The sequence below is a fragment of the Lepidochelys kempii genome, chromosome 10 (genome assembly GCF_965140265.1).
Source record: "Lepidochelys kempii isolate rLepKem1 chromosome 10, rLepKem1.hap2, whole genome shotgun sequence".
Lineage (NCBI taxonomy): Eukaryota > Metazoa > Chordata > Testudines > Cheloniidae > Lepidochelys > Lepidochelys kempii.
The window spans coordinates 33,328,429-33,352,945 of NC_133265.1; the positions used below are offsets into that span (position 1 = coordinate 33,328,429).

The window sequence follows — 24,517 nt, forward strand, 5'->3', positions numbered from 1 at the left end:
TAAGCAGAGACCCTCTACAGTTTAAAAAAGATTAAGCAGTGCTGTGGTGCACTACTATTTTCACAGTATGGGGCAAAAAGTTCTTCCACTTCCAGAAGTTAATACATTTGCTTTTTTTCCTTAAAACACTGTCCCAATTAAAAAAACAAAAAATGTAATACTGGAGGAAGTGCTAACTTCATGTAAAAAGCCAAGCAAGCCAGGTGCTCCCAACCAGAGCAACGTCAGACCATGGGTTAGGGGGTATTCTTCTGGATTTGCTGCAAATCCCCTTTGAAGTTCACATAAGCCACATGACTAAAATGTAAGGTGTTGTAATCCTAGGCTAACGGTGGATTTAACTTTCATATCCTAAACCTGGAGAGTTTCCTCAGTTTTCAATTCATAAACGAAGTAATTTATTGGGTGGTGGAGTGTGCCCATGAACATCAGGGCATGACGACAGGATATTAGATGGAACACGTACATGATTAGTTATTTTTATTCCACAGAAAACCCTCAAATCTAGACTTGGAGTTAACAGCAGAAAAATAGTGTTAAAGTCAATAGGTTTATATTATGTTCATCTTTTGCTATAGACTAAATAAATTAGCCTAGAATTAACTCAGTACTCTCTCTCTCCCAATGGTGATCCTTCTCTAAATTCAATGCATTTTAAAAAAGCAACGGCTATTAATAATTTATTCCAGTTAACCCTTTGGGATGAATGCCTGTAAGTATTAAATCTGTGGGAAACAGATTATCTTCCTCTCCCCTTCCCCAAAAGAAACAATCGATAAAGGGTGTGGTAAAACAGACATGCTACTGACAGTATTCCTTTTATCGTGCCTTGCCTATCAATGCCACTGGCTGCTTCTGTGTAATGAGTGAATATTCATAGCCATGTCTTACAAAGAACATGATCCAAAAAATATATAAATAAATAAAAACCTTAAACATTCTTACATGGATTTTAAAGAACAGAATACATGTTAAAAACTTCAGTAATTTATATCAATTTTAAGCAATACTTTATATACAATGGAAAAAAGACATGCATAGTCCAAATACAATGTTGAAAACAGCATTTTCATAACAAAAAACCCCAAACACTAAGTGTTAATACCATGTACATGAATTCAAGAAGGACCACCCTTTTTGTCTGTTGCACACAGTTTATTTAACAATATGATATATAAGTAAGAAATGAGGTTTTTTTTGTTTTTTTACCATTCTATACAGTGATTGAATCTTCGTGGATTTTCTTATTTATAGTAATTATAGAGCTTGCATGATTTACACTAGAATTGCTTTCCTCATTTCAAGTTTCACATAGAAGAAAGAATGAAAGAAAAGAATGTTTCTTCTCTACTGAAATCAGCATGGTCTAAGAGTGATCATCCCTATTTTTTTCCATCTAAAACCAGTTTTATCAGAGAAACAAAGCAACAATTTCTACATCTGCAAGACAAGGATTTTGGCATTAGCCAATGTTTGTGTGTGCAAGAGTCAATTCCTATTTTTTCCAGGGGTAATACTTCAAATGCCTGCAGAGTTCACTATAGAAAAAAATCTTCCCGCAACATGTCAAAGTTATCGGGATACATTATAATGTTGCATTTTTCAGGAAACAGTTTCTGAATATTATTTTTCTTCTCTTCTAAACACAAATGTTTAAAGTCTTGAAAATACAAATAAAAATATGAATATAATGAACTTGTTTTCCCATTAAAAAAAGGTATGAGTCAACAGGAACAAAAAAAATAAAAACCCCAAAAAAACAAAAACAAAAAACCCACAAAAAAAAGAGACCAGATATTTTAACCGCCTGGCTTTAACAAAAAATATATTCTTTGTATTGTTTTTTTAAACAGCAATTCATTCTTCCATGTGTAGGAAGTAGCAGTTCCATCTAGGATTCAAAACAACCTAGATGTCTGAATTCTCAGTACAAAACGTCCAAGAACATGAAAGGAAAAAAAGTGATGCTCCCATAATGCTACAAACCCTCCACAAATTTTTCTAGTGTGTCTCCTGTTGTATCACCAACCAAAGACAATTCGTTAGACAATGCACTCCTGTTAGGGGTGTTTAACTGTGGAAGCATTGCACTCTGTTCTGGGTTGCCCAAGTGTCCCTGATCCATGGAGCTAGCCATAGTAACTGCAAGTCCCGGGTGGGGGGAACCAGTCTGGGGAGAGACATGATGAGGTGACGGTTGGGGCTGTATCCTTGGTGATGGGCTGGAATGTGGTGGTTGGGATTGGGGCCGGGGAGATTGAACAGGTGCTGGAGATCGCACCTGGTTGCTGAGGGATGTGGCAATCTGCTGGCCGGGGAGATGAGATGCCTGTGGTTGTCCTGAGAGCATATGTTGCTGGGGGCTCATGGGATTAGGCTGGCCTGGGGACCCTAGCTGCTGTTTTATCTGTTGCTGTTGCAGAATCCTTTGCTGCAGTGCTTGCTGAATGTTGGAGGTGCCATCTGTCCCCAGGCCAGGTTGGCCCATCTGATTCAGCTGGCCCATCTGAGCCATCTGTCCCATGGACCCCCCTGGTATTGATATATGCTGCTGCATTCGTTGCTGTTGCATGGCTTGAGGATAACCTCCAGGTCCTTGAGGCTGCTGAAACTGATTATGCCCTGCCATCCCTCCTGCCATGCCAGCACCTCCTTGCTGTTGCTGCTGCTGCTGCTGCAGTAATTGCCGCCTCAATATCTCTCTATACTGTGGACTCATGTTTGCCATGCCAGGACTGTGTCCAGGGTTCATAATGTTTATCGCTTGCCCCTGGGGATTCATGCCACCGATTCCCTGCTGCTGAGGAGGAACACTCTGTCTCTGGCCTCCTGCTTGCATTGCACTTAGGGTCTGCAGGCTAGGCTGGGTGTGCATACCTTGCTGCTGCATCCCAGGCTGAGGCTGTATGCCTGCTTGTGGCTGCATCCCAGGCTGGTTTGCCACATATTTGGCTGTTCTCTGCTTTATAAAAGCTGCCATAAGCTGAGGGTTGGATTTGAGGATATTAAGAACCTGCTGTTGCTGCTGTGGAGAGCTGGGTGATTTCAGGGTCCGCAATAGGTCCTGAAGTGCATTCGGTGCAATGCTGCGTGGTGGCTGCTGCACCCCTGGCATTCTTGGCCCAGCTACAGTTTGCTGTGGCGGCATTGGCATAACAGGTCTCGGCATTCCCGGCTGCATTGTTTGCTGCGGTGGCATTGGAGTCGATTGCCATTGTCCAGGTTGCATGTTGGACATTACTGGACCACTTACGGGGCTGGGCCGGGGTACATTCATGCCAACCTGCTGCATCTGGTTCACTGAACCCACTGCTGGGTTTACTATTCCTGGACGGCCAGGGGGTAAACCATTGTTTAGGGGGTTGACCCTGTAGAGTTGCTGCTGCTGCTGGGCAGCTTCTCTCTCAATCTGCCGAGCTGCTTCCACAGCAGCTGGGGGAGGCTGGGCAGGAGGTGTAGGTGCCGCCACCTGGTTTGTAGGTTTTCCTGTTGGAACAGTAGTAGGGGGTTGAGTCCTTGTTGCACTGGGGAAGCCAGCTGGTGACATACTTACAGGGGAGGGCTGGGGCTGAGGAGGCGGCTGCGGTGTTTGTGGCGTACTTGGCTGCTGCGTGGGAGTACCAGGCGTTGCTGAGGTAGGAGAAGGCAAACTTTGCTGAGGCACGTTTCGGGTGTTCATGGTAGCCATCCTTCGGCGCATTAACTGAGCTTGTTGGAGGCGGTGCTGAATCTGCTGCTGCCGAAGCTTGTGTTTAATATTGAGACAGAATGGCACAGGGCATTTGTTCTCTTGGCAGTGTTTGGCATGGTAGCAGCAAAGCGCAATTAGCTGTTTGCACACAGGACAGCCACCGTTTGTCTTGCGCTTGCAGCCCTTGGTATGCTGAACAACCCGTTTCATTTTCTGGCAGGATGGTAATGAGCAGTTTGCATTGCGGCACTGACAGGCATGGACCAGGGACTGGATGCAGCGCTGGATGCTTAGTCGACGCGATTCCTGGGGGCTCTTTGACTGTTGCTCTCCTTGGCTGTTGCTCTCATCATCCAGACCCAGGCCCCATTTAACCATCTTGTGATCGTGGCTCTTAGTGTTGTAGCAGTTAATGCAAAGGTCGTAGTCCTAAAAATAAAGAAAAATCCACTCAGTTCAGCATCTTAATACAGCATAAAGCTCTTGACACTACAAGGGCTAAAAAGGTTATGCCAACGTATTCTTGATGTGAAACTAGGCTTTACTGTTCTGTGGGTTTTTTTTGCAGGGTGGGATCTGTCTTGCTCCACTCAGTGTCAACTAAGGCACATTCTGGAAGGGCCCAACACCCAGTGCTATGCCTGTAGGAACTGGGCCACCTCAAGAGAGGAGATGTTAGGCTCACCCAATATTTAGACGTAACAAATCCTGCATCATGGTAGCAGATTAGACTAGAGGACCCTTGCAGTCCCTTCTAAGCCTATGGTTCTATTTGTGAAAATATTCCAGTTAAGTCACTCAAGAGCAAGTAACCTCTTTAAAAGCTACTCAGATAATATCCCCAGCAACTAATTGCCCTGCCTGCTTCTGTCCTTTTCAGATGCTATTATGAGACAGTAAGTTTCCACCCCATCAGTTACAATTGCCTCACTGGGATAGGACATGACAGAGGAATATCCTTCTAGTAGACAGAGCTAATATTAAGCCCATTAATACTGCAGGAGCCAAAACTGCTCTAATGTGTCAGTGCTGAGCAAGAGGAACTCCAGAAATGGGTATTTTGAAACCCAAGAGGTGCTCCTCTTGAACCTTGACTTTTTCTTTGGGAAGAACAGTCTAACAACACTGCCTGAGAACAGAACTAACCAAAGCCAATACAAAACCAGTTGCTTTTTTTAAGTCTCCACAGATTGCAACCAACTCCATCAGCCTGGTAGGCACCGTTTAGAACAGTGGAACTCACAATACATTGTCTAAACTGTAACTTTAAAAATAATGTAGTAAAAACCTAAAACAACTAGAAAAAGAGAAGGCATTGCAGGGTAAGGAAAAAAAAAGAGTACAGCCAATGGTTTTAAGACTTGCCACTGCAGCAGCTGAACAGGAACGGAGGGGGCTGAGTTTGTAGCACCTTATATAATCTTCGAACTGATTGTTTGGACCTGTGAGGAAGTATGCACATAGCCCCTACTGTCTAAAAGGTTCCAACTTGGTACAGAGGACTCATGAATATTTCCACAAAGGAACATAAGAATTGCCTGAGGTTCATCTAGACCAGTATCCTGTTCAATCTCATGTCAACATAAGCTAACCTCTGGTATAAAAGCGTCCCCCTGGGAATTAATACCAGTGTAACTGCAGCAGTAAAATTATACTGCTAAAATTCCCCTGATAGGCAAGCCCAGAGCTGCTGCCTACTCTGTAGAGATAGCTATCCAGAACAAAAGCCAAAAGCCTTAGCTCCTCTCCTCTGCTTAATTACTAATTAGATCAGTCTCCTGAAGTCCAGCTTAAGAGACTAGCCCAATGAGTCTAAGCCCTGGTCTACACTAGGACTTTAGGTCGAATTTAGCAGCGTTAAATCGATGTAAACCGGCACTCGTCCACACGATGAAGCCCTTTATTTCGACTTACAGGGCTCTTAAAATCGATTTCCTTATTCCACCCCTAACAAGTGGATTAGCGCTTAAATCGGCCTTGCTGGGTCGAATTTGGGGTACTGTGGACACAATTCGACGGTATTGGCCTGCGGGAGCTATCCCAGAGTGCTCCATTGTGACCGCTCTGGACAGCACTCTCAACTCAGATGCACGATTGTCTGCCGTTGCTCTGACGCAGGGAGGGGCGACTGACGACATGGCTTACAGGGTTGGCTTACAGGGAGTTAAAATCAACAAAGGGGGTGGCTTTACCTCAAGGAGTATTTCAGGCAGGACTTCATGGAGGGTTCCAATAAGAAATGGTGCACCTAAGTTATTGTTCTTATTGGAACAAGCAGGTTGGTCTGGCCTCTGATTGATACGTGGCTAGATTTACCTCGCTGCACCTTCTCTGTGAGTGACTGCAGTATGACCTAGAGGAATGAGTCCTCTAGACGGGGGTTGCAAATGAGTACAAAACAAATCTGGTCTATTTCTTGTTTTGATACACTCCATCTATCTTTTACATCGTTGGCTGGCAGCTGACGGTGCAGAAGGACTGCACGCCATCCACATCTCATGGCTGCTCGGCAGAAGATGGTACAAGAGGACTGCTAGCAATCCGTATCGCCTGCCTGATCACCATAAGATGGTTCAATAGGACTGACTGCAGGACTAAAGAGAATGATCTGATCAAGTCACTCCAAATTTAGTCCCTGAGCCCATGTCTGCCCAGGCGCTCCTGATCGACCTCACAGAGGCGACCAGGAGCGTCTCGGACATGAAGATGATGGCTGCCAGTCCTACTGTACCGTCTGCTGCCACAAGGCAAGGGGTTGCTGCTGCTGTGTAGCAATGCAGTACCACGTCTGCCAGCACCCAGGAGACATACGGTGACAGTGAGCTGAGCGGGCTCCATGCTTGCCGTGGTATGGCGTCTGCACGGGTAACTTGGGAAAAAAGGCGCAAAATGATTGTCTGCCCTTTCTTTCACGGAGGGAGGGAGGGAAGGGGGGCCTGACGACATGTACCCAGAACCACCCATGACAATGTTTTAGCCCCATCAGGCATTGGGATCTCAACCCAGAATTCCAGTGGGCAGCGGAGACTGTGGGAACTGTGGGATAGCTACCCACAATGCAACACTCCGGAAGTCGACGCTTGCCTCAGTACTGTGGAAGCACTCTGCCGAGTTAATGCACTTAGAGCATTTTCTGTGGGGACACACACACTCGAATATATAAAACCGATTTCTAAAAAACCAACTTCTATAAATTAGACCTAATTTCGTAGTGTAGACATACCCTAAAGGGTCCTAGATCCTTTAATATCAAATTAAATCTAACTTAGAGTCAGAGTTTAACAGTAAGCCAAATTTACCTTAGATTCAGAAATTGACTGCTTGACTGCTGTATATTTAGCTGCTCCTATAGCAGTTAGACTAAAAATTCGTTACTACGCTAAATCAAAATTTTATCCCCAAAACAAACCTTCATATTGAGGAAGCTAAAGCATAGACTTTACCTGAGAGAACTGAAACTATATGCACACTACAGGGGCCACAGCGGCACAACTGTAGCACTGCAGCTACGCTGCTGTAGCTGGACACTTATCACAGCAACAGAAAGGGTTTTTCCATTGCAGCAATACTCGAGAGGCAACACCTCAACTGACAAAAGAATTCTTCTGTCGACTCTAGCTGCGTCTACAGCAGGGGTTAGGTCATCCTGTGTCATGCACAGCATGAATAATTACTCTGCTATGGCAATTAACCCATGTTGGCAATCCCGAAACCCAGCTCAGAATTAGTTTCTGGATCTATGGGCAGTTCTCAGGACAACATTTAACATGGGTGAGAAGGAGGCACATTTAGAAGGAGAAGAGTGGAAAGAGAAAAAAAGAAGGAGTCAGACACATATGCACATACCTCACAGACTGTACAGTGCCACCTTGTTTCCACATGGTGCTTGCACTCATTGCACGTATAGACAAAACGATCCTGCCCTTGAGTATGTAGTTCTACGAGCATGCACAATGTGGACCACTTGGATCGGCGTAATGAGGAGAACTCCCAGTGCTTATCTCTTGCTAAGGTAAGGAAGGCATCCCGCCCATCCATCAAATCACAGCTAAGTAATGGATCAGGGTCCACAATGGGAGGCAGGGTGTTTATTACAGGTCCAGCATGTAAGTGAATCACAAAGAAGACCTGCAAGTAAATGGGAAAAATGACTAGGGTTATAAAAATAACTCCAAAACATCTTTTAGAAATAAAAGCTTTTAAATAGAGAAACAAAGCCTATACCATACCAGAAATATGGTATGATCTAATTACTTTAGTTGAAGGTAACCTACTTCAATATGTATTGTAAAAGAAAAATAAAAGTCTTATTGCAATCACAAGCATTGCTCCTTCCTGTTTTGACTTAACTATTGTCAAGCCTCATTTTACAAAAATGTTATCTCCTATTTCAGCAGTATTTTTGACTGTACCTCTTTATGCTTTTCCATGGTGGCATAGAGTTTCTGGGACAGATCATTGGACACATTTGGCATGCTAGGTTTCTTTTTGTTAGCTCTACTGATGCTGCTCTTATTCTTGTTGGTTTTTTTATTGTTCTTTTTCTTAGCATTCTTGCTGTCACTCTGGCTCCCCTGCAATAAATATGTTGGAAGGATGTTAAACTTTGTAAAACTCTGTTCCATTTACTATTGTTTCACTCAAGCCCTTTGCTGTCAAGAGTTGAGTTGAGTTGAGACTTCGTTCCAAATTATGTAAACTAGCCACACTACTGCTGGCATATCAAGTCTTCCAGGGGAAATAGGAGGCATGAATTTAAAACTTGTCAGGCAAGGGAAGGAAAACAAATCAATTTTCAAACAATTTACGGTAACATAAATGTGTTTGTAATTTAAATATACATATATTCATTTAAGGATTTGGGATTTTATGTAGTTTTCTTTTCATTATAACTTGTGTGAAAGCTTTGCACACTTCACCTTTCACAGCTTGCCAGCAGTTCTTTACACAGCACCAATATTTTAGGAGTTTAACAAAACTGCCTTGCCCTTGGGATTTCAGATGCTCTTTTGAGCTCTGTCACTTCGAACAGCTTTGTTTCTCTGAAACTCTGTGCGCCCCGAGGCTCAATGTGCAGACAAGGATGAGTGTTCTGGGGGCTTTAAAATTAAGACGACTACATACTTCATTCAGAAAATTTGCTCCTGCGCATGTACAATTCTTTCCAATAGAAGTTTCCTAACAAGGGCATATGCCAGAGCTGCAGTGACACAACAGACCATAATGACTGTGTATTAAATGGTAGAGGCAAGCACATGGACAATAATTTCCTTTTAAAACCCATCAGTATGGATTTTCACAGCTCACTGAGGGATCAATTTACGTATGAACAATAATAATTTTTAAAGCACTTTCTATGCCCATTTACAGGTCAGATTATGATTAGATTGATAAGACCAGGAAAAAAGTTGCCTCTCTTTGGAACTAGATGCCCTTGACAATTATTTTAAAACATGAACACCAAGTCAAAAACCTCCCAAAACACCCCCTCCCCGAGTTGTGATTTCCACAATCCAAAAGCACTCGTGAAAATTCTATGAAATGAAATACACACACTTATATTCTTTGTAAGAAATTTATTCAAACACGAAGGCAAACACTATCTAAACGGAAAAGCTTGCAATTCAGTAAACATAATAAAGTCTCCAGTCTTCTAACAAGTTTAGATACCAATATTATTTTATCAATTCATTCATTTTTTCAGCATCTAACTTGTACTGAAATTTTGACCAAGCCCATGTGTGAATGTATTAAAAACACACACTAGTGCTGCTGAGGGGAGTCAGCCAGAAGTGTAGGTCTTTTCAAAACTGACCATGTTCTGAATTCAACTGTCCTGCATTTCTTTATTTTCCTTCCAAAATTTTAACGCAACAATGATGCAGCCTCCTTTGCAAACATATGCTCAGGGCAGAAATCTAGCCCTTCACTCTTAAATGCTAGGAGAGAAAGGAAAGTCAGGGTTACGTTCTATCAGCCACATTTCAGCCTCTTCTTCCTAGTCTGAGAACAACGTATGACCTCTGTGTATGGGATCAGTCATTAATTCCATAGCTTCCTTAAATAATTTTTTGGTTTTGTCCTTGTGCTGTTCCAGCTCTTTCCTGTCAATTAGACCAAACCAGATTTCCCTCTGAGATGGTGATGGTGTTACCAGTCTGTAATCTGACAAGGCCCTTCAAAACTTCCTTCGATTGCTTTTGTACATTTCATGCCTGTCTACACAGGCCCTTGTTAAGTAACATGCTAGTATTTTTTGATCCAAGTCCTCCTCCTCCTCCTCAGTGCAACTTAACATTTATGTTTGAGTGCAAAGGCATAAAAACAGGGCTTATCTTCAACAGCAACCAAGGACTTCAACAGCAACCAAGTGCAGCTTGGAGCAGAGGAGAAGGTAAAGGTGCCCTTTTGCACTCCCCTCTTTTTGCACCATCCAGGTTCTTCAAGGTGTGTCCCCGTATCAGTGCTCTGCTGTAGGTGTATCTGTGCCCCTGATTCAAGATTTTAGGTAGCAGTGTCTGTTCAGCCTGCACACATGCTCTCCCTCCCTTGTGCTCTGCCACGAGGCTACCTAGCGCTGTGTGGGCAAACCGCTCTCAGTTCCTTCTCTACAACAGAGCTCCCTTTTTGTAAACTCTGAAGTAGAGAGCAAGAGCATGGTTCATGGAGTACCTATAGGAACACACATCTTGAAGCACCATCATTACTGCACAAGGTGCATAACTTCCTCTTTGAGTAGCGTCCCTATGGGTGCTCCACTGTAGGTGAATTCACAGCAATGTCCTCCAAAGAGCGCTGGGGCTTTGGAATGGAGTCTATTATTGATGACGCCATCGAGCTGAAGTTGGCATCAGAAGCTGAGTCTGAAGTAATTACATAGTGGTCCGTGAAAGTATGAGCAGAGGCCCATGTTGCTGCCCTGCAGATTTCTGAGATGGAAATATCTTTAAACAAATGCAACAGAGGTGGAGATGGATCACGTGGAGTGTGTGCAAATTCCTGATGGAGGCAGCAGGTTACAGGCATGACAACAGTTAATGCAATTCGAGACCCATCTGGAAAGCCTTTGAGCTGATTTGAGGAGCCCTTGGATTGGTCTGCAATGGAGAGGAAGAGTTTAGGAGAGTTCCTAAAGCCCTTCGTCGTGTCAAAATAAAATGCTAAGGCTCTCCTAACGTCAAGCATATGTAGTATTGCCTCCCTGTTGTCACGGTGCGGTCTGAGGGGGAAAAAGGTGAGGAACGGGATGAGTTGGTTTATGTGGAAGGATCAGGCCACTGTGGCAAGGAACTTTGGGTGCAGCCTCAGTGATTTTGACTTTAAAGAAGACAGTGAAGGGTGGGTGCACCATCAACACCACTATTTCCCCTATTCGTCACGCCGAGAATAGGGGAATAGTGGCTGAGGCCACTTGAAATGCTGTCTTTATGGACAGGTGCAGAAGACAGCAAGTGGCCGTAAGTTCAAAGGGTGGTCTAGTTAGGGCCTTTAGAACTAGTCTGAGGTCCCAAGTTGGAGTGGAGCGCCTGGTGTGTGGGAAGGGGTTTCCCATGCCCTTGAAGAATCTTCATGTTGTTTGGATTGACAAATACCAAATATCCATCCACCTGCTGGTGGAAGGTTGTTATGGCCACAAGATGTACTTGGAGTTAGCTAAGGCCTGGGCTACACAGGAGGGGGTGGGGATGGTGTTTCAAGCTAAAATACGTTATTCGCGTAGCTGAAGTTGAAGTATCTTAGTTCGAGTTACCTGGCCGTCCTTACGGCAGCGAGTCTCCCCCGTCAACTCCACTGGCATCTCCTGCCGAGCTGGAGTACAGGCGTCAATTCGGGGATCGATTTATCACGTCTTGACGAGACACGATAAATCAATCCCCGATAGATCGATCACTACCCACCGAGCCGGGCCAAGCCGGTGGGTAGTGAAGGCATACCCTAAGAGAGAGACCAGCCCTTTTGAGATCTAGTATATAGTCTAGGATCAAAAGGAGGAAGATGTCAGAGCATCTTGTTTGGAATTGTACCAAATTAGGAATTGTTGCTACTTTGGAGGTACGTGCAACGAGTCATCAATTTCCTACTGTGTAGGATCACGTCCTTCACCTCCTTGGAGAAGCAGCTCTCTCTGTTGGAACCACGAAGGAGCCAAGGTCGGAGCCAGAGGATCTGTAAGTTGGGATTACAGATCTGTTGTTTTGGGAGAGTAGGTGAGGAATGGACTGAAGAGGAATTGGAGGACACATTGCTAGCTGCATCAGGTATGGGTACTATACTTGTCTCAGCCAGGTGGGGAAAATTAGTATAACTTACTTTTTCCTGCCTTATCTTTAATAGGACCTTCGATATAAAAGGGAACGAAGAAAAGGCATAAAACAACTCTCTGCCCCATTGAAGAAGGAAAGCCTCTCCTAGGGACTGCTTCCCCAGTCTGGCTCTGGAGCAGTAGCAGGGACATTTCTTGTTCCGGTCTACTGCTGGGGTTCCCCATCAACTGAATATGTTGTGGACCACTGTTGAGTTAATTTCCCATTTGTATTTGCGTGAGAAATTTTGTCTGAGACTGTCTGCTGTCATAATTTGTACCCCTGGCAGATAAGTGGCTGATATGAGTACATTGTGGGGAATGTACCAGTTCCAGAGTTTTAGTGCTTCCGTGCAAAAGAGAGGGTGACCTGGCGCCTCCCTGACAATTTATGTAAAACATGCATGCTGTGTTGTCTGCCATGATTTTTGTGAGAGTATCCCTGATGAATGGGAGAAAGTGTGCATAGGAATTTCTGACGACTCTTACCTCCAAAAGGTTGATGTGGAGTACAGCTTCCATGAGGGACCATTTGCCCTGAACTCTGCAGATGTTCAGGTGGGTCCCCAGCCTATCAGAGAGGTGTCTGTTGTTAGAATCAGTATTGTTGGGGGTTGCGCGAATAGGATCCGTGCACAGACCTTGGATAGGGCTTTCCACCATTCCAGGGAATGTTTAACCCTGGAGAGTATCACTAGCAGCTTGTTTAGTCTGTCTTTGTTTGGAGTGCAAACAGATCTGAATCATGCCTGTAGACATCTCCCGTGTAGTCGGGCATGAGATGTCACAAATGTGCATGCTGCCATGTGCCCGAGGCAATTTCTGGTTGACATTTGTTGGCTGTCTCTGAGACTGGTCAGGGTGTCGAAACTGTGCTGTGGGGAGAATACTCTCGCTTGCACTGTGTTGAGTTTGGCCCCTATAAACGCCAAACAATGTACTGGAGTCAAGGTCAAGGAGTATGAATGCGGAGTGCAGAGGACTTGTCAGCCAAGAATCTGGAGCTCTCAAAAAGGTGGTCCTCAACCATCATCTGTACTCCTTTGGCAGCCCTGAGAGGTGCAAATATGAAACCCACCTCATTACCACCACCATTAAAACTGAGCAGGCCACTGTATCTGCAACATTCAGTGTGGTCTGTAGTGCTGTTCTCACTACCAGCTGGCCCTCAGGGATGATGGCTTGAAACTGTGCTCGTGCTTCTGGCAAGTGGTAAATAAAGGCACTGAGTTTTCCATAATTCATATGGTCGTACTTTGCCATTAAGGTTTGGCAGTTTGAAATCCTGAATTGCAGAGTTGCTGAGGAGCATGCTTTCCTTCCAAATAAGTCGAGCCTCTTCCAGTCTCTATCCTGTGGCATTGATTTAGTGTGGCATGCTTTCCTCGTGAATTAATGGCATTCACAATAGAGTTAGGTTGATGATGTGTAAAAAAAAAAAAAGACTGCCTCTTTTGGGGGTACGTAGTACTTCTTGTTGGCCCTTTTGTATGTTGGCACAACAGAAATTGGTATCTGCCAGATAATCTTGGCAGGATCTAAAAGTGCCTTGTTACCTGAGAGAGCAATTCTTGAAGAGGAGGTGTGCAATATATCCGGGGGCATCACTGCCTCATCTGGTGAGGAAGAGGAGATATTTGTCATCTAGTTTCCTCTTCTAGTCTGGCCTCCTGGTCCTCGTAAGTGTCCTCCTAAGGTTCTGGGGCTCTGAATATGAGTACATTATGGGGGTGCACCAATTCCAGAGTTTTAATGCTTCTGTGCAAAAGAGGGTGACCTGGCGCCTCCCTATCAATTTATGTAAAACATGCATGCTATGTTTGTGACATTGCACTCCATATGCTTTATGAAAATATGCTTATGAATGTAAATATGATGTAACTGGAATATGCTTCATGCAAAAGGTCTCTTGTAAGGTATCATTACAAAGCTTATATCAGTGGTTCCCAAACTTTAACAACCTTTGAACCCCTTTCACTAAAATGTTGAGTCTTGTGAACCCCCTCCTAAAACTGAGTATTTCCAGGGATTTTCTCCTTTACCTGAGTATAAATTATAAAAGCAGTGATCTTGGAAATATAAAATTTGTTTTTAATAATAAATAGTGTGTAATCATATCATTAATTATTTATCATTACAGTATTTTTATTACATTATGAAAACGGCAACACACTTCCAAGATCTCACTTTCATAGCTTGTATCACTTTGAATAAGCCTGTTATCAGACAAGGCTCCTATGTTTCATCAAGGAGTATCAGATGTGAAACAACATGAAGGTATTTAAGAAGCCAACTGAAAGTGTTCCTCCTACACAAGCATTCAGGTCTTGAGCAGTCCAGGCAAACAACGCGTGATACAACAAAGCTTAAACTTGTTCTTCATAATAATTTTAAAACTATACTAGCTGCCTATTTAATTTTAAAAACAGCAAAAAATATCCACCTCCCTTTCCATTTCTTATAAGGAGTCTTGAAGTTTAAATCTGCTCAGTCTGATAGATATGCTTGCTTTGATCTGCTTAGCTCTTGGAAGTCCAGGGGCTCCATGCTGCCCGGGGTCCGTAGGGACAGCTCTGTCCGCCATTAGGGAATTTTTTCCTGAGAACCCCCTGTAACATTTTGTGAACCTCTAACCCCAGTTTGGGAACCACTGGCTTATAATCTACTGAGTGTGTTCATCCTATTTGTTTGCATGTATTATTTCTATGTCTGGAGTTAGGAGAATCAGATAAACTTGTATTACTGATGTAAACATATTAAGTGGAAGCCATTAAGGGTGCTTCAGAATCAACGAACTGTAAAGGGCTCTGTTTACTTACAAACCTTTCTGTGTATGTGTGGCCAGCCCAGGAAGAATGGAGGCTGGAGTCTCACGGGACATGTGACCATGTCACATGATGCTGGAATCTATCTTAAACCTGGTACTTTTCCATTTAGAAGGAGGGGTAGGGACCCACAGAGACAAAAGATTCCCGCCTTGTGCCAAAGCTATAAAAGGGGTTGGAGCAGGACAAAGGGGCAACCAGTCATGAGAAAACCCCTGCTTACCACCTGAGATGTCTGCTGGAACTAACAAGGACTGTACCGGGGAAAGGATTGGGCCCAGACTAGGAAGGAGTCTGGTCTGTGAAAGAAGCTTACTGAAACATCTCTGAGAGTGAGATATTACCTGTAATCAGTTCTTTGCTTTATTGTGCTTGGTGACTTACTTTGTTCTGTTCTTTATTACTTGAAACCACTTAAATCCTACTTTTTATACTTAATAAAATCACTTTTGTTTATTAATGAACCCAGAGTAAGTGATTAATACCTGGGGGAGCAAACAGCTGTGCATCTCTCTCTATCAGTGTTATAGAGGGAGGACAATTTATGAGTTTACCCTGTATAAGCTTTTACAGAGTAAAAGATTTATTTGGGGTTTGGATCCCATTGGGAACTGGGCATCTAGGTGCTGGAGAGGTAACCTGCTGAGCTGTTTTCGGTTAAAGTATGCAGCTTTGGGGGTGTGACGAGACCCTGAGTCTGTGCTGCAGCAGGCTAGCGTGTCTGTCTCAACAAGGCAGGGCTCGGGAGTCCCAAGCTGGCAGGGAAAACTGGCTCAGAGGTAATTTCAGCACATCACGTGACAGTCCCAAAGGGGTCTCTGTGACTGAACCTGTCACAATGTTGTCTGTCATGATTTTTGTGAGAGTAACCCTGATGAATGGGAGAAAGTGGTTGCACCCAAGGGTAGCCATACCAGGAGTGCTGGGGATCAGAAAGTGGCTGCGAGGGCCCAGTTGTTGTAATGATGGGCCATGGTGTGAGACCAGAAAGAGGTTGTCATCTTGGTCACTGACTCCTTGCTGGAATAGGGTGGGGCTGATAGGGAAGCTAGAGGTAAATGCCCCAGTGTCACTGATGATTCTGGGGACTGGAACACACTCGGTACTGGAGGAAACTACACCATCCAGAATCATGGGCTAAGTCAATGAAAAAAAACTTTAGTAATCTGCAGTACTAACATTTGCATTTCAGTCCCCTATCACTACAAATTGACATGCATAGGCTTGCTATAGAAAGAAGAATTCAGCCTTTAAATAGTGTCTTTCAAAATGCAGATATTTTAAGGTAGCTTGAATTTAGAAATTCAGCGAAGGGGCTGTAAAGCAAACCGGGCAGCCATTGTGCAATCCAAATTAGCTCACAGACATCCCTGGGTTTTAGAAAACATTTTAAAAGAAAGTAGGAATGTTGTCTGTGACCTGGAAGCTTTTACTACTCTATTTAAAAAGTGCCATAGAATTTTTCACTTTTATCTGGAAAGAAGCCAGAAATTTAGCTGATAGGAACTTTGGATTAAAAACTCAACTGAAAGACAAAAAGTATTTTTTTCTCCTAGTTCTGAATTGCAGTATCAATATCGGGTCTGAGCTCTAGCCGAGATTAGCAACTTGGACAACGTCTGATCTGGGGACAAATACTGTGTGCAAAGGTTCACTTACCTCTGTTGTTTCACTAGCTGCTGTACTTTCCTCCTTCTTCCTCTCCTCCTCTTCCTGTTCCAGCTCCTTAATGCTCTCCTCCAGCACATTTGGCCAGAAATCACCTTCAAAGTAAGGCAGCTCCTTGGCACTCGTCAGCCTATCCTCAGTTGCTTGTTTGAAGATGTCCTGTTAAATGTGTCACACAATAGTAAGATTGAATGAAGTACCAAAAAAAAAAAAAAAGCCTGAAGTCAATAGCAGAACCTGAGGCATACCTGCTGCACTCACATGGCTTACAGCTTTTTTTAGTACACTTGAAAAGGAACTGGTTCTACATGGAGGAGTTTACAGTGTATTCTAAAACACTGTCACAAATACAACTGCACAGCTAATGATTATAAAGTTACTAGCAATGTGTATATATGTTTAGTTTCTTGAAAACGAAGTATTTGTATGATCAGAAAAGAACAGATTCTCTAGCAGCCTTCTCTTTCTCCTTTGTAACCCTCAGTGGAATACAACAGGGACCATTACTCAAAGTAGAGTTTTTTGAAAGAAAAAAAGTAACTGGTTATTAGGCTAAACGTTAGCCAAGTGTCCTATACCCCTAGGAAAGAACATCTCTCCTACAAATTTACAAGCTGCACAGCTTTTCCGTTACAAGATAAGCAATGAATGTGACAAGGGCACTACAGAGCTTTTCATTCACTACTCAGCTAAGTTAGCTAATTAAGAGTGAACTGCATAACTTTCCTTAGCATCATACTTCATAAACTCAGTGAGAAAACTCCTTTCAAATGAACTGTGCACCTTTAGCCTGCGATTTTCAATGGATCATAACTGGGTCAAATCAAAACCAATTTTTGCCACCATCCTCCAAAGCACTTTTCCTTGACAAAGGCTATTTCCATGCCAAAATTCAGCTTTCAGCTCCAGGCATTTCAGGACCACTGCTGTTCAAATAGGCCTGATTAAAATATGTATCTATATACTGTACAGCTATCTATCTAGATATTTATTTAATTTTTCACTCTCTAGCCAAACCTGGCTGAATTAGTTTTGCTCAAATGCTCACAAAAAAATTTCCATTAAGGCAGAGACCCAGACTAAAAGGCTGTAACCTCAGAGGTGAAAGTTGCAGAAAACTGTAAGCAAAGGAAGATAGTAGCTAAGAATGTAAATGTTTATAAAACATTAAGCAGAACAGTCACTGCCTCTTCCCTTACATTGAAGAAGTGTAGTAAGTAGCCTAGATATAATGAACACTGTAAAATCAATCCAGCCAGTAAAAGGTATACAAACCTTGTAGTCATGAATGATCCTCTCAGCAAATGCCTTGTCCAACATCTTCTTATACCATTCTTGCAAGCGTTTGGGTTTTGGTATTTTCTGATCAGGGGGATGGCAATGGAAAATATAGTCATCTCCTTCACTTGGGGGACAAGCCCAAATATGACCTGTCACATACCTGCAGGTTACATGCAAAAGCCAATAACATCTCAATTAACACTCAGCATTATAATTAAATTCCTTTGCCTTTTCTATACATAAACCCAACCACATTTACAAATGGACTCAGACTTCTTGCTTCCTTATAAAGATGTTGGAGAGTTTTATGGCAGTAATAGCTTGTGTCTATACAAGGGCCCATGGTCTAATCATGGAACTTAGGCTTTGAATGGGCTATTTAGTACCCAACTCTCTCACCAGTTTAGTGGGTGGAGGGAATGAGATTCTCTCAGTCTAAAAAGGTAAAGAGAAATTAAGGAAAAACATTCCTACTATGGGGAAAACACCACTATACGCTCACTGGTGCAGAAATCCAAACAATTATCTCCACTGTGGGAGAAGAGGTGTCTGTTTCATAAGATTCTTGAGAAGATGGTGGAAGGAAGGTAAGAAATTGTCTTAAACAAATCAAAAGCCCTCCCCACACCCAAAGTAAGAGAGAAGTCTACTCTTTAATTAAAGTTACATAGAGTAACCATACTGTTCACATGACATTGAATTACAGCATCATTTTGCAAAGAATTCAGACAACTTTTGCTTACCCAAGTTTCTTCACATACTCCAGATATCCAATAAGGATTTCATGATAAACGGCAGTTCGGAGGCAGCGGGGTCGGAAGAAATGAATACTATCTAGATACGATATGTACACACGCCTGTGAGGACGAGGGAGAAAACAAAAAAAGAAAATGATTCAAATACAAACCACATTAGCTTTCATAGACTGGTGTTCAGCTTTTACAACAGCCACTGACTTGGTTGCTTTGGGCAGGGACCTGGAAAATAAAGACTGCAGCTGATTTCAAAGAGGAGCACTACTTTTCACTGACCAAAGAGACACGTTAAAGTACATGATGTAAAGTTGCTGAAATAAAAGTGAAATATTGCCAGTGTTTCACCTTTTGGACAACAGACAAAGATATTGAGAGACCAGGGAAAATGCTAGCATGGAAGTAGATAGATTTGAATTTTATGTATTTCCTAACATTTTGACTGTCAATTTTTTTTTTTTTGGTGTGGAAAAGTCTTCACACTTAACTTTATAGTAAGACTGCGTGTGCCACGAATATTTCAGTATGTGGAAGTATGGGTAGCTAGCCTGTATTTAAAGTATTAAAAGGCTCCATGTGCACCAGTCACTGCTGGAGAAATGAAAAAGTACCTGGTATTTGGAGGTGGGCAGTCAGAGCCATACTCCTGTACATGCATGCCAAAGAAGCACACATCCACTCCATCTATCTCCTCGAAAGCAAACAGAGCTTTAGTTCGGTAAGGGAAGGACTCTGACATTTCACCAGAATCCACAAACCTGCAGGAAAGAAAGAAATCTATCAATGGACTCTAAAATTCTATCAAAAAGGAAACAGATCTTTACAACATTTTTTAATTCTTCAGAAATATTTAAGTACCAGTTGTGGCAGAGTACAGAATCATATTAAAATGGCATCATGGCAATGCAAGGCCAGTTTCCATAAAGCTTTGAGACAAAAGTTTTTCCATACAATTAACTTATGATTGAATATGTAAACACAAAGTACAAAATTGTCCAAAGAAACTGCCAGCCTCTAAGTAAACGGTACATTAGTTATAACGCATTGAAGTTACTAACTGAAATGCAGTCAACACTCTGCCGTCTTTGGAGTAAAACTGAAGTACTTTTATGGATAAAGCCTTTCAAAAACTATCCCATTTGTCATGAAATAGCCCATTTACTATAAAAGCATTTCCAGAAGCCAATGTATACAGAAAGGCAACATCATTAATGAAATGTTACTAGAGTAGAACTTTATTAATCTGCACTGTACTAAATTGCACATCCTACAATCTGCACAAAAATAGTGATTTTTTCCTCACCTCTTCTAGATTTAATAGTAATAAAAGACCTCAATGTTGCATAATCTAAGGTCGCATTATTTTTATAAAATACACTACAGAATATAGCGGTGTCATAAGTAAGTTAAAACTTAAAATACAACTCCCAAAATAAATTAAAGTACATTTTATGGTGTATTGACTTCATTATGTTTGTTCACTTGCTTGCCAATTCCCAAACTCTGATAATTTACAAAGCATCTCCAAACCAGTGCAGACTAGTGAGGTTCTACTATACCTAGGTAGGCAAAAAGTTACACAAGAAATATACATCAAAATGCTACCATAATAAAAGAGAGGACTAACCTGGATTTCATTCCTGGTTTTACTTCGACTGTCTTATCTGAACTGGCTACGACTCTGACAAAGACTTCCCCAGCTTCAGGATGATTCTGTCGCCGCAAAAACTTGTTTACTCTATCTTCCAAATGATTTCCTAAACGGGTAGTTTGAAGCCCTAAGGGGGAAAAATATCAAAGACCAAGTAAGTAGTGATAAAAAGTTTGGGGAAACTGAACCATAGTTTAGATTGAATCACAGTGTCAGAAATCTTTCTGACTCACTGCTCCTAGGATGCAGTCATAGTGCTTTCAGTTTTCTTTACTATTGCATGAGAATTAGAGTTACCTTCTACAGCCAAAATAAAAAGTCACCTTCCTAGCGAAAGTTAAATTTACACAACTCTTATAGCCCTGGTCTACACTAGGACTTTAGGTCGAATTTAGCAGCGTTAAATCGATTTAAACCTGCACCCGTCCACACAGTGAAGCCCTTTATTTCGACTTAAAGGGCTCTTAAAATCGATTTCCTTACTCCACCCCTGACAAGTGGATTAGCGCTTAAATCGATGTTCCCGGCTCGAATTTGGGGTACTGTGGACACAATTCGATGGTATTGGCCTCCGGGAGCTATCCCAGAGTGCTCCATTCTGACCGCTCTGGACAGCACTCTCAACTCAGATGCACTGGCCAGGTAGACAGGAAAAGAACTGCAAACTTTTGAATCTCATTTCCTGTTTGGCCAGCGTGGCAAGCTGCAGGTGACCATGCAGAGCTCATCAGCACAGGTGACCATGATGGAGTCCCAGAATCGCAAAAGAGCTCCAGCATGGACCGAACGGGAGGTACGGGATCTGATCGCTGTTTGGGGAGAGGAATCTGTGCTATCAGAACTCCATTCCAGTTTTCGAAATGCCAAAACCTTTGTGAAAATCTCCCAGGGCATGAAGGACAGAGGCCATAACAGGGACCCGAAGCAGTGCCGCGTGAAACTGAAGGAGCTGAGGCAAGCCTACCAGAAAACCAGAGAGGCGAACAGCCGCTCTGGGTCAGAGCCCCAAACATGCCGCTTCTATGATGAGCTGCATGCCATTTTAGGGGGTTCAGCCACCACTACCCCAGCCGTGTTGTTTGACTCCTTCAATGGAGATGGAGGCAATACGGAAGCAGGTTTTGGGGACGAAGAAGATGATGAGGAGGAGGAGGTTGTAGATAGCTCACAGCAAGCAAGCGGAGAAACCGGTTTTCCCAACAGCCAGGAACTGTTTCTCACCCTAGACCTGGAGCCAGTACCCCCCGAACCCACCCAAGGCTGCCTCCTGGACCCAGCAGGCGGAGAAGGGACCTCTGGTGAGTGTACCTTTTAAAATGCTATACATGGTTTAAAAGCAAGCATGTGAAAGGATTACTTTGCCCTGGCATTTGCGGTTCTCCTAGATGTAGTCCTAAAGCCTTTGCAAAAGGTTTCTGGGGAGGGCAGCCTTATTTCGTCCTTCATGGTAGGACACTTTACCACTCCAGGCCAGTAACACGTACTCGGGAATCACTGTAGAACAAAGCATTGCAGTGTATGTTTGCTGGCATTCAACCAAAATCCGTTCTTTCTCTCTCTGTGTTAGCCTCAGGAGAGTGAGATATAATTCATGGTCACCTGGTTGAAATAGAGTGCTTTTCTTCAGGGACACTCAGAGGTGCCCGTTCCTGCTGGGCTGTTTGCCTGTGGCTGAACAGAAATGTTCCCCGCTGTTAGCCACAGGGAGGGGGGAAGGTTGAGGGGGTAGTCACGCGGTGGGAGGAGGCAAAATGCGACCTTGTAACGAAAGCACATGTGCTATGTATGTAATGTTAACAGCAAGGTTTACCCTGAAAGAGTGTAGCGACTGTTTTATAAAATGTGTCTTTTTAAATACCGCTGTCTGTCCCTTTTTTTTTCTCCACCAGCTGCATGTGTTTCAATGATCACAGGATCTTCTCCTTCCCAGAGGCTAGTGAAGCTTAGAAAGAAAAAAAAACGCACTCGCGATGAAATGTTCTCCGAGCTCATGCTGTCCTCCCACACTGACAGAGCACAGACGAATGCGTGGAGGCAAATAATGTCAGAGTGCAGGAAAGCACAAAATGACCGGGAGGAGAGGTGGCGGGCTGAAGAGAGTAAGTGGCGGGCTGAAGACAGGGCTGAAGCTTAAATGTGGCGGCAGCGTGATGAGAGGAGGCAGGATTCAATGCTGAGGCTGCTGCAGGACCAAACCAGTACGCTCCAGTGTATGGTTGAGCTGCAGCAAAGGCAGCTGGAGCACAGACTGCCACTGCTGCCCCTCTGTAACCAACCGCCCTCCTCCCCAAGTTCCATAGCCTCCACACCCAGACGCCCAAGAACGCTGTGGGGGGGCCTCCGGCCAACCAGCCACTCCACCACAGAGGATTGCCCAAAAAAAAGAAGGCTGTCATTCAATAAATTTTAAAGTTGTAAACTTTTAAAGTGCTGTGCTTAAAGTGCTGTGTGGCATTTTCCTTCCCTCCTCCACCACCCCTCCTGGGCTACCTTGGTAGTCATCTCCCTATTTGTGTGATGAATGAATAACGAATGCATGACTGTGAAGCAGCAATGACTTTATTGCCTCTGCAAGCGGTGATTAAAGGGAGGAGGGGAGGGTGGTTAGCTTACAGGGAAGTAGAGTGAACCAAGGGGCGGGGGGTTTCATCAAGGAGAAACAAACAGAACTTTCACACCGTAGCCTGGCCAGTCATGAAATTGGTTTTCAAAGCTTCTCTGATGCGTACCGCACCCTCCTGTGCTCTTCTAACCGCCCTGGTGTCTGGCTGCGCGTAACCAGCAGCTAGGCTGTTTGCCTCAGCCTCCCACCCCGCCATAAACGTCTCCCCCTTACTCTCACAGATATTGTGGAGCACACAGCAAGCAGTAATAACAGTGGGAATATTGGTTTCGCTGAGGTCTAAGCGAGTCAGTAAACTGCGCCAGCGCGCCTTTAAACGTCCAAATGCACATTCTACCACCATTCTGCACTTGCTCAGCCTGTAGTTGAACAGCTCCTGACTACTGTCCAGGCTGCCTGTGTACGGCTTCATGAACCATGGCATTAAGGGGTAGGCTGGGTCCCCAAGGATACATATAGGCATTTCAACATCCCCAACAGTTATTTTCTGGTCTGGGAATAAAGTCCCTTCCTGCAGCTTTTGAAACAGACCAGAGTTCCTGAAGATGCGAGCGTCATGGACCTTTCCCGGCCATCCCACGTTGATGTTGGTGAAACGTCCCTTGTGATCCACCAGAGCTTTCAGCACTATGAAAAAGTACCCCTTGCGGTTTATGTACTCGGCGGCTTGGTGCTCCGGTGCCAAGATAGGGATATGGGTTCCGTCTATAGCCCCACCACAGTTAGGGAATCCCATTGCAGCAAAGCCATCCACTATGACCTGCACATTTCCCAGGGTCACTACCCTTGATATCAGCAGATCTTTGATTGCGTGAGCTACTTGCATAACAGCAGCCCCCACAGTAGATTTGCCCACTCCAAATTGATTCCCAACTGACCGGTAGCTGTCTGGCGTTGCAAGCTTCCACAGGGCTATCGCCACTCGCTTCTCAACTGTGAGGGCTGCTCTCATCCTGGTATTCATGCGCTTCAGGGCAGGGGAAAGCAAGTCACAAAGTTCCATGAAAGTGCCCTTACGCATGCGAAAGTTTCGCAGCCACTGGGAATCGTCCCAGACCTGCAACACTATGCGGTCCCACCAGTCTGTGCTTGTTTCCCGAGCCCAGAATCGGCATTCCACAGCATGAACCTGCCCCATTAGCACCATGATGCATGCATTGTCAGGGCCCATGCTTTCAGAGAAATCTGTGTCCATGTCCTGATCACTCACGGGACCGCGCTGACGTCGCCTCCTCGCCCGGTATCGCGTTGCCATGTTCTGGTGCTGCATATACTGCTGGATAATGCGTGTGGTGTTTAATGTGCTCCTAATTGCCAAAATGAGCTCAGCGGCCTCCATGCTTGCCTTGGTATGGCGTCTGCACAGAAAAAAGGCGCGGAACAATTGTCTGCCGTTGCTCTGACGGAGGGAGGGGCGACTGACGACACGGCTTACAGGGTTGGCTTCAGGGAGCTAAAATCAACAAAGGGTGTGCCTGTACATCAAGGAGTATTTCAGGCAGGACTGCACGGAGGGTTCCAATAAGAAATGGTGCACCTAAGTTATCGTTGTTATTGGAACAAGGAGGTTAGCCTGGCCTCTGATTGATACATGGCTAGATTTACCTCGCTGCACCTTCTCTGTGAGTGACTGCAGTGTGATCTAGACAGGGGAGGAGGCAAATGAGTACAAAACAAATCTGGTCTATTTCTTGTTCTGACCCACTCCATCTATCTTTTACATC

General features: G+C 43.9%; 1 protein-coding gene across 8 annotated transcripts in view; it reads right to left on the reverse strand.

The window, feature by feature from the left end:
- Nucleotides 1-374: 374 nt before the first annotated feature.
- CREBBP (CREB binding protein) overlaps nt 375-24,517 on the reverse strand; it is a 191,712-nt gene continuing 167,569 nt past the window's right edge. For 7 of the 8 annotated variants that reach the window (XM_073362777.1, XM_073362774.1, XM_073362776.1 and 4 more), the window contains 8 exons: nt 20,147-20,297; nt 19,131-19,277; nt 18,511-18,624; nt 17,762-17,927; nt 16,478-16,645; nt 8,104-8,265; nt 7,538-7,819; nt 375-4,120 (listed from right to left, as the gene is read on the reverse strand). In XM_073362777.1, coding sequence (XP_073218878.1) covers nt 1,979-4,120; nt 7,538-7,819; nt 8,104-8,265; nt 16,478-16,645; nt 17,762-17,927; nt 18,511-18,624; nt 19,131-19,277; nt 20,147-20,297 — 3,332 coding nt within the window. In that variant the 3' untranslated portion in view covers nt 375-1,978. The remainder of the gene's footprint in view (nt 4,121-7,537; nt 7,820-8,103; nt 8,266-16,477; nt 16,646-17,761; nt 17,928-18,510; nt 18,625-19,130; nt 19,278-20,146; nt 20,298-24,517) is intronic. The other variant, XM_073362778.1, reaches the window with a different exon arrangement.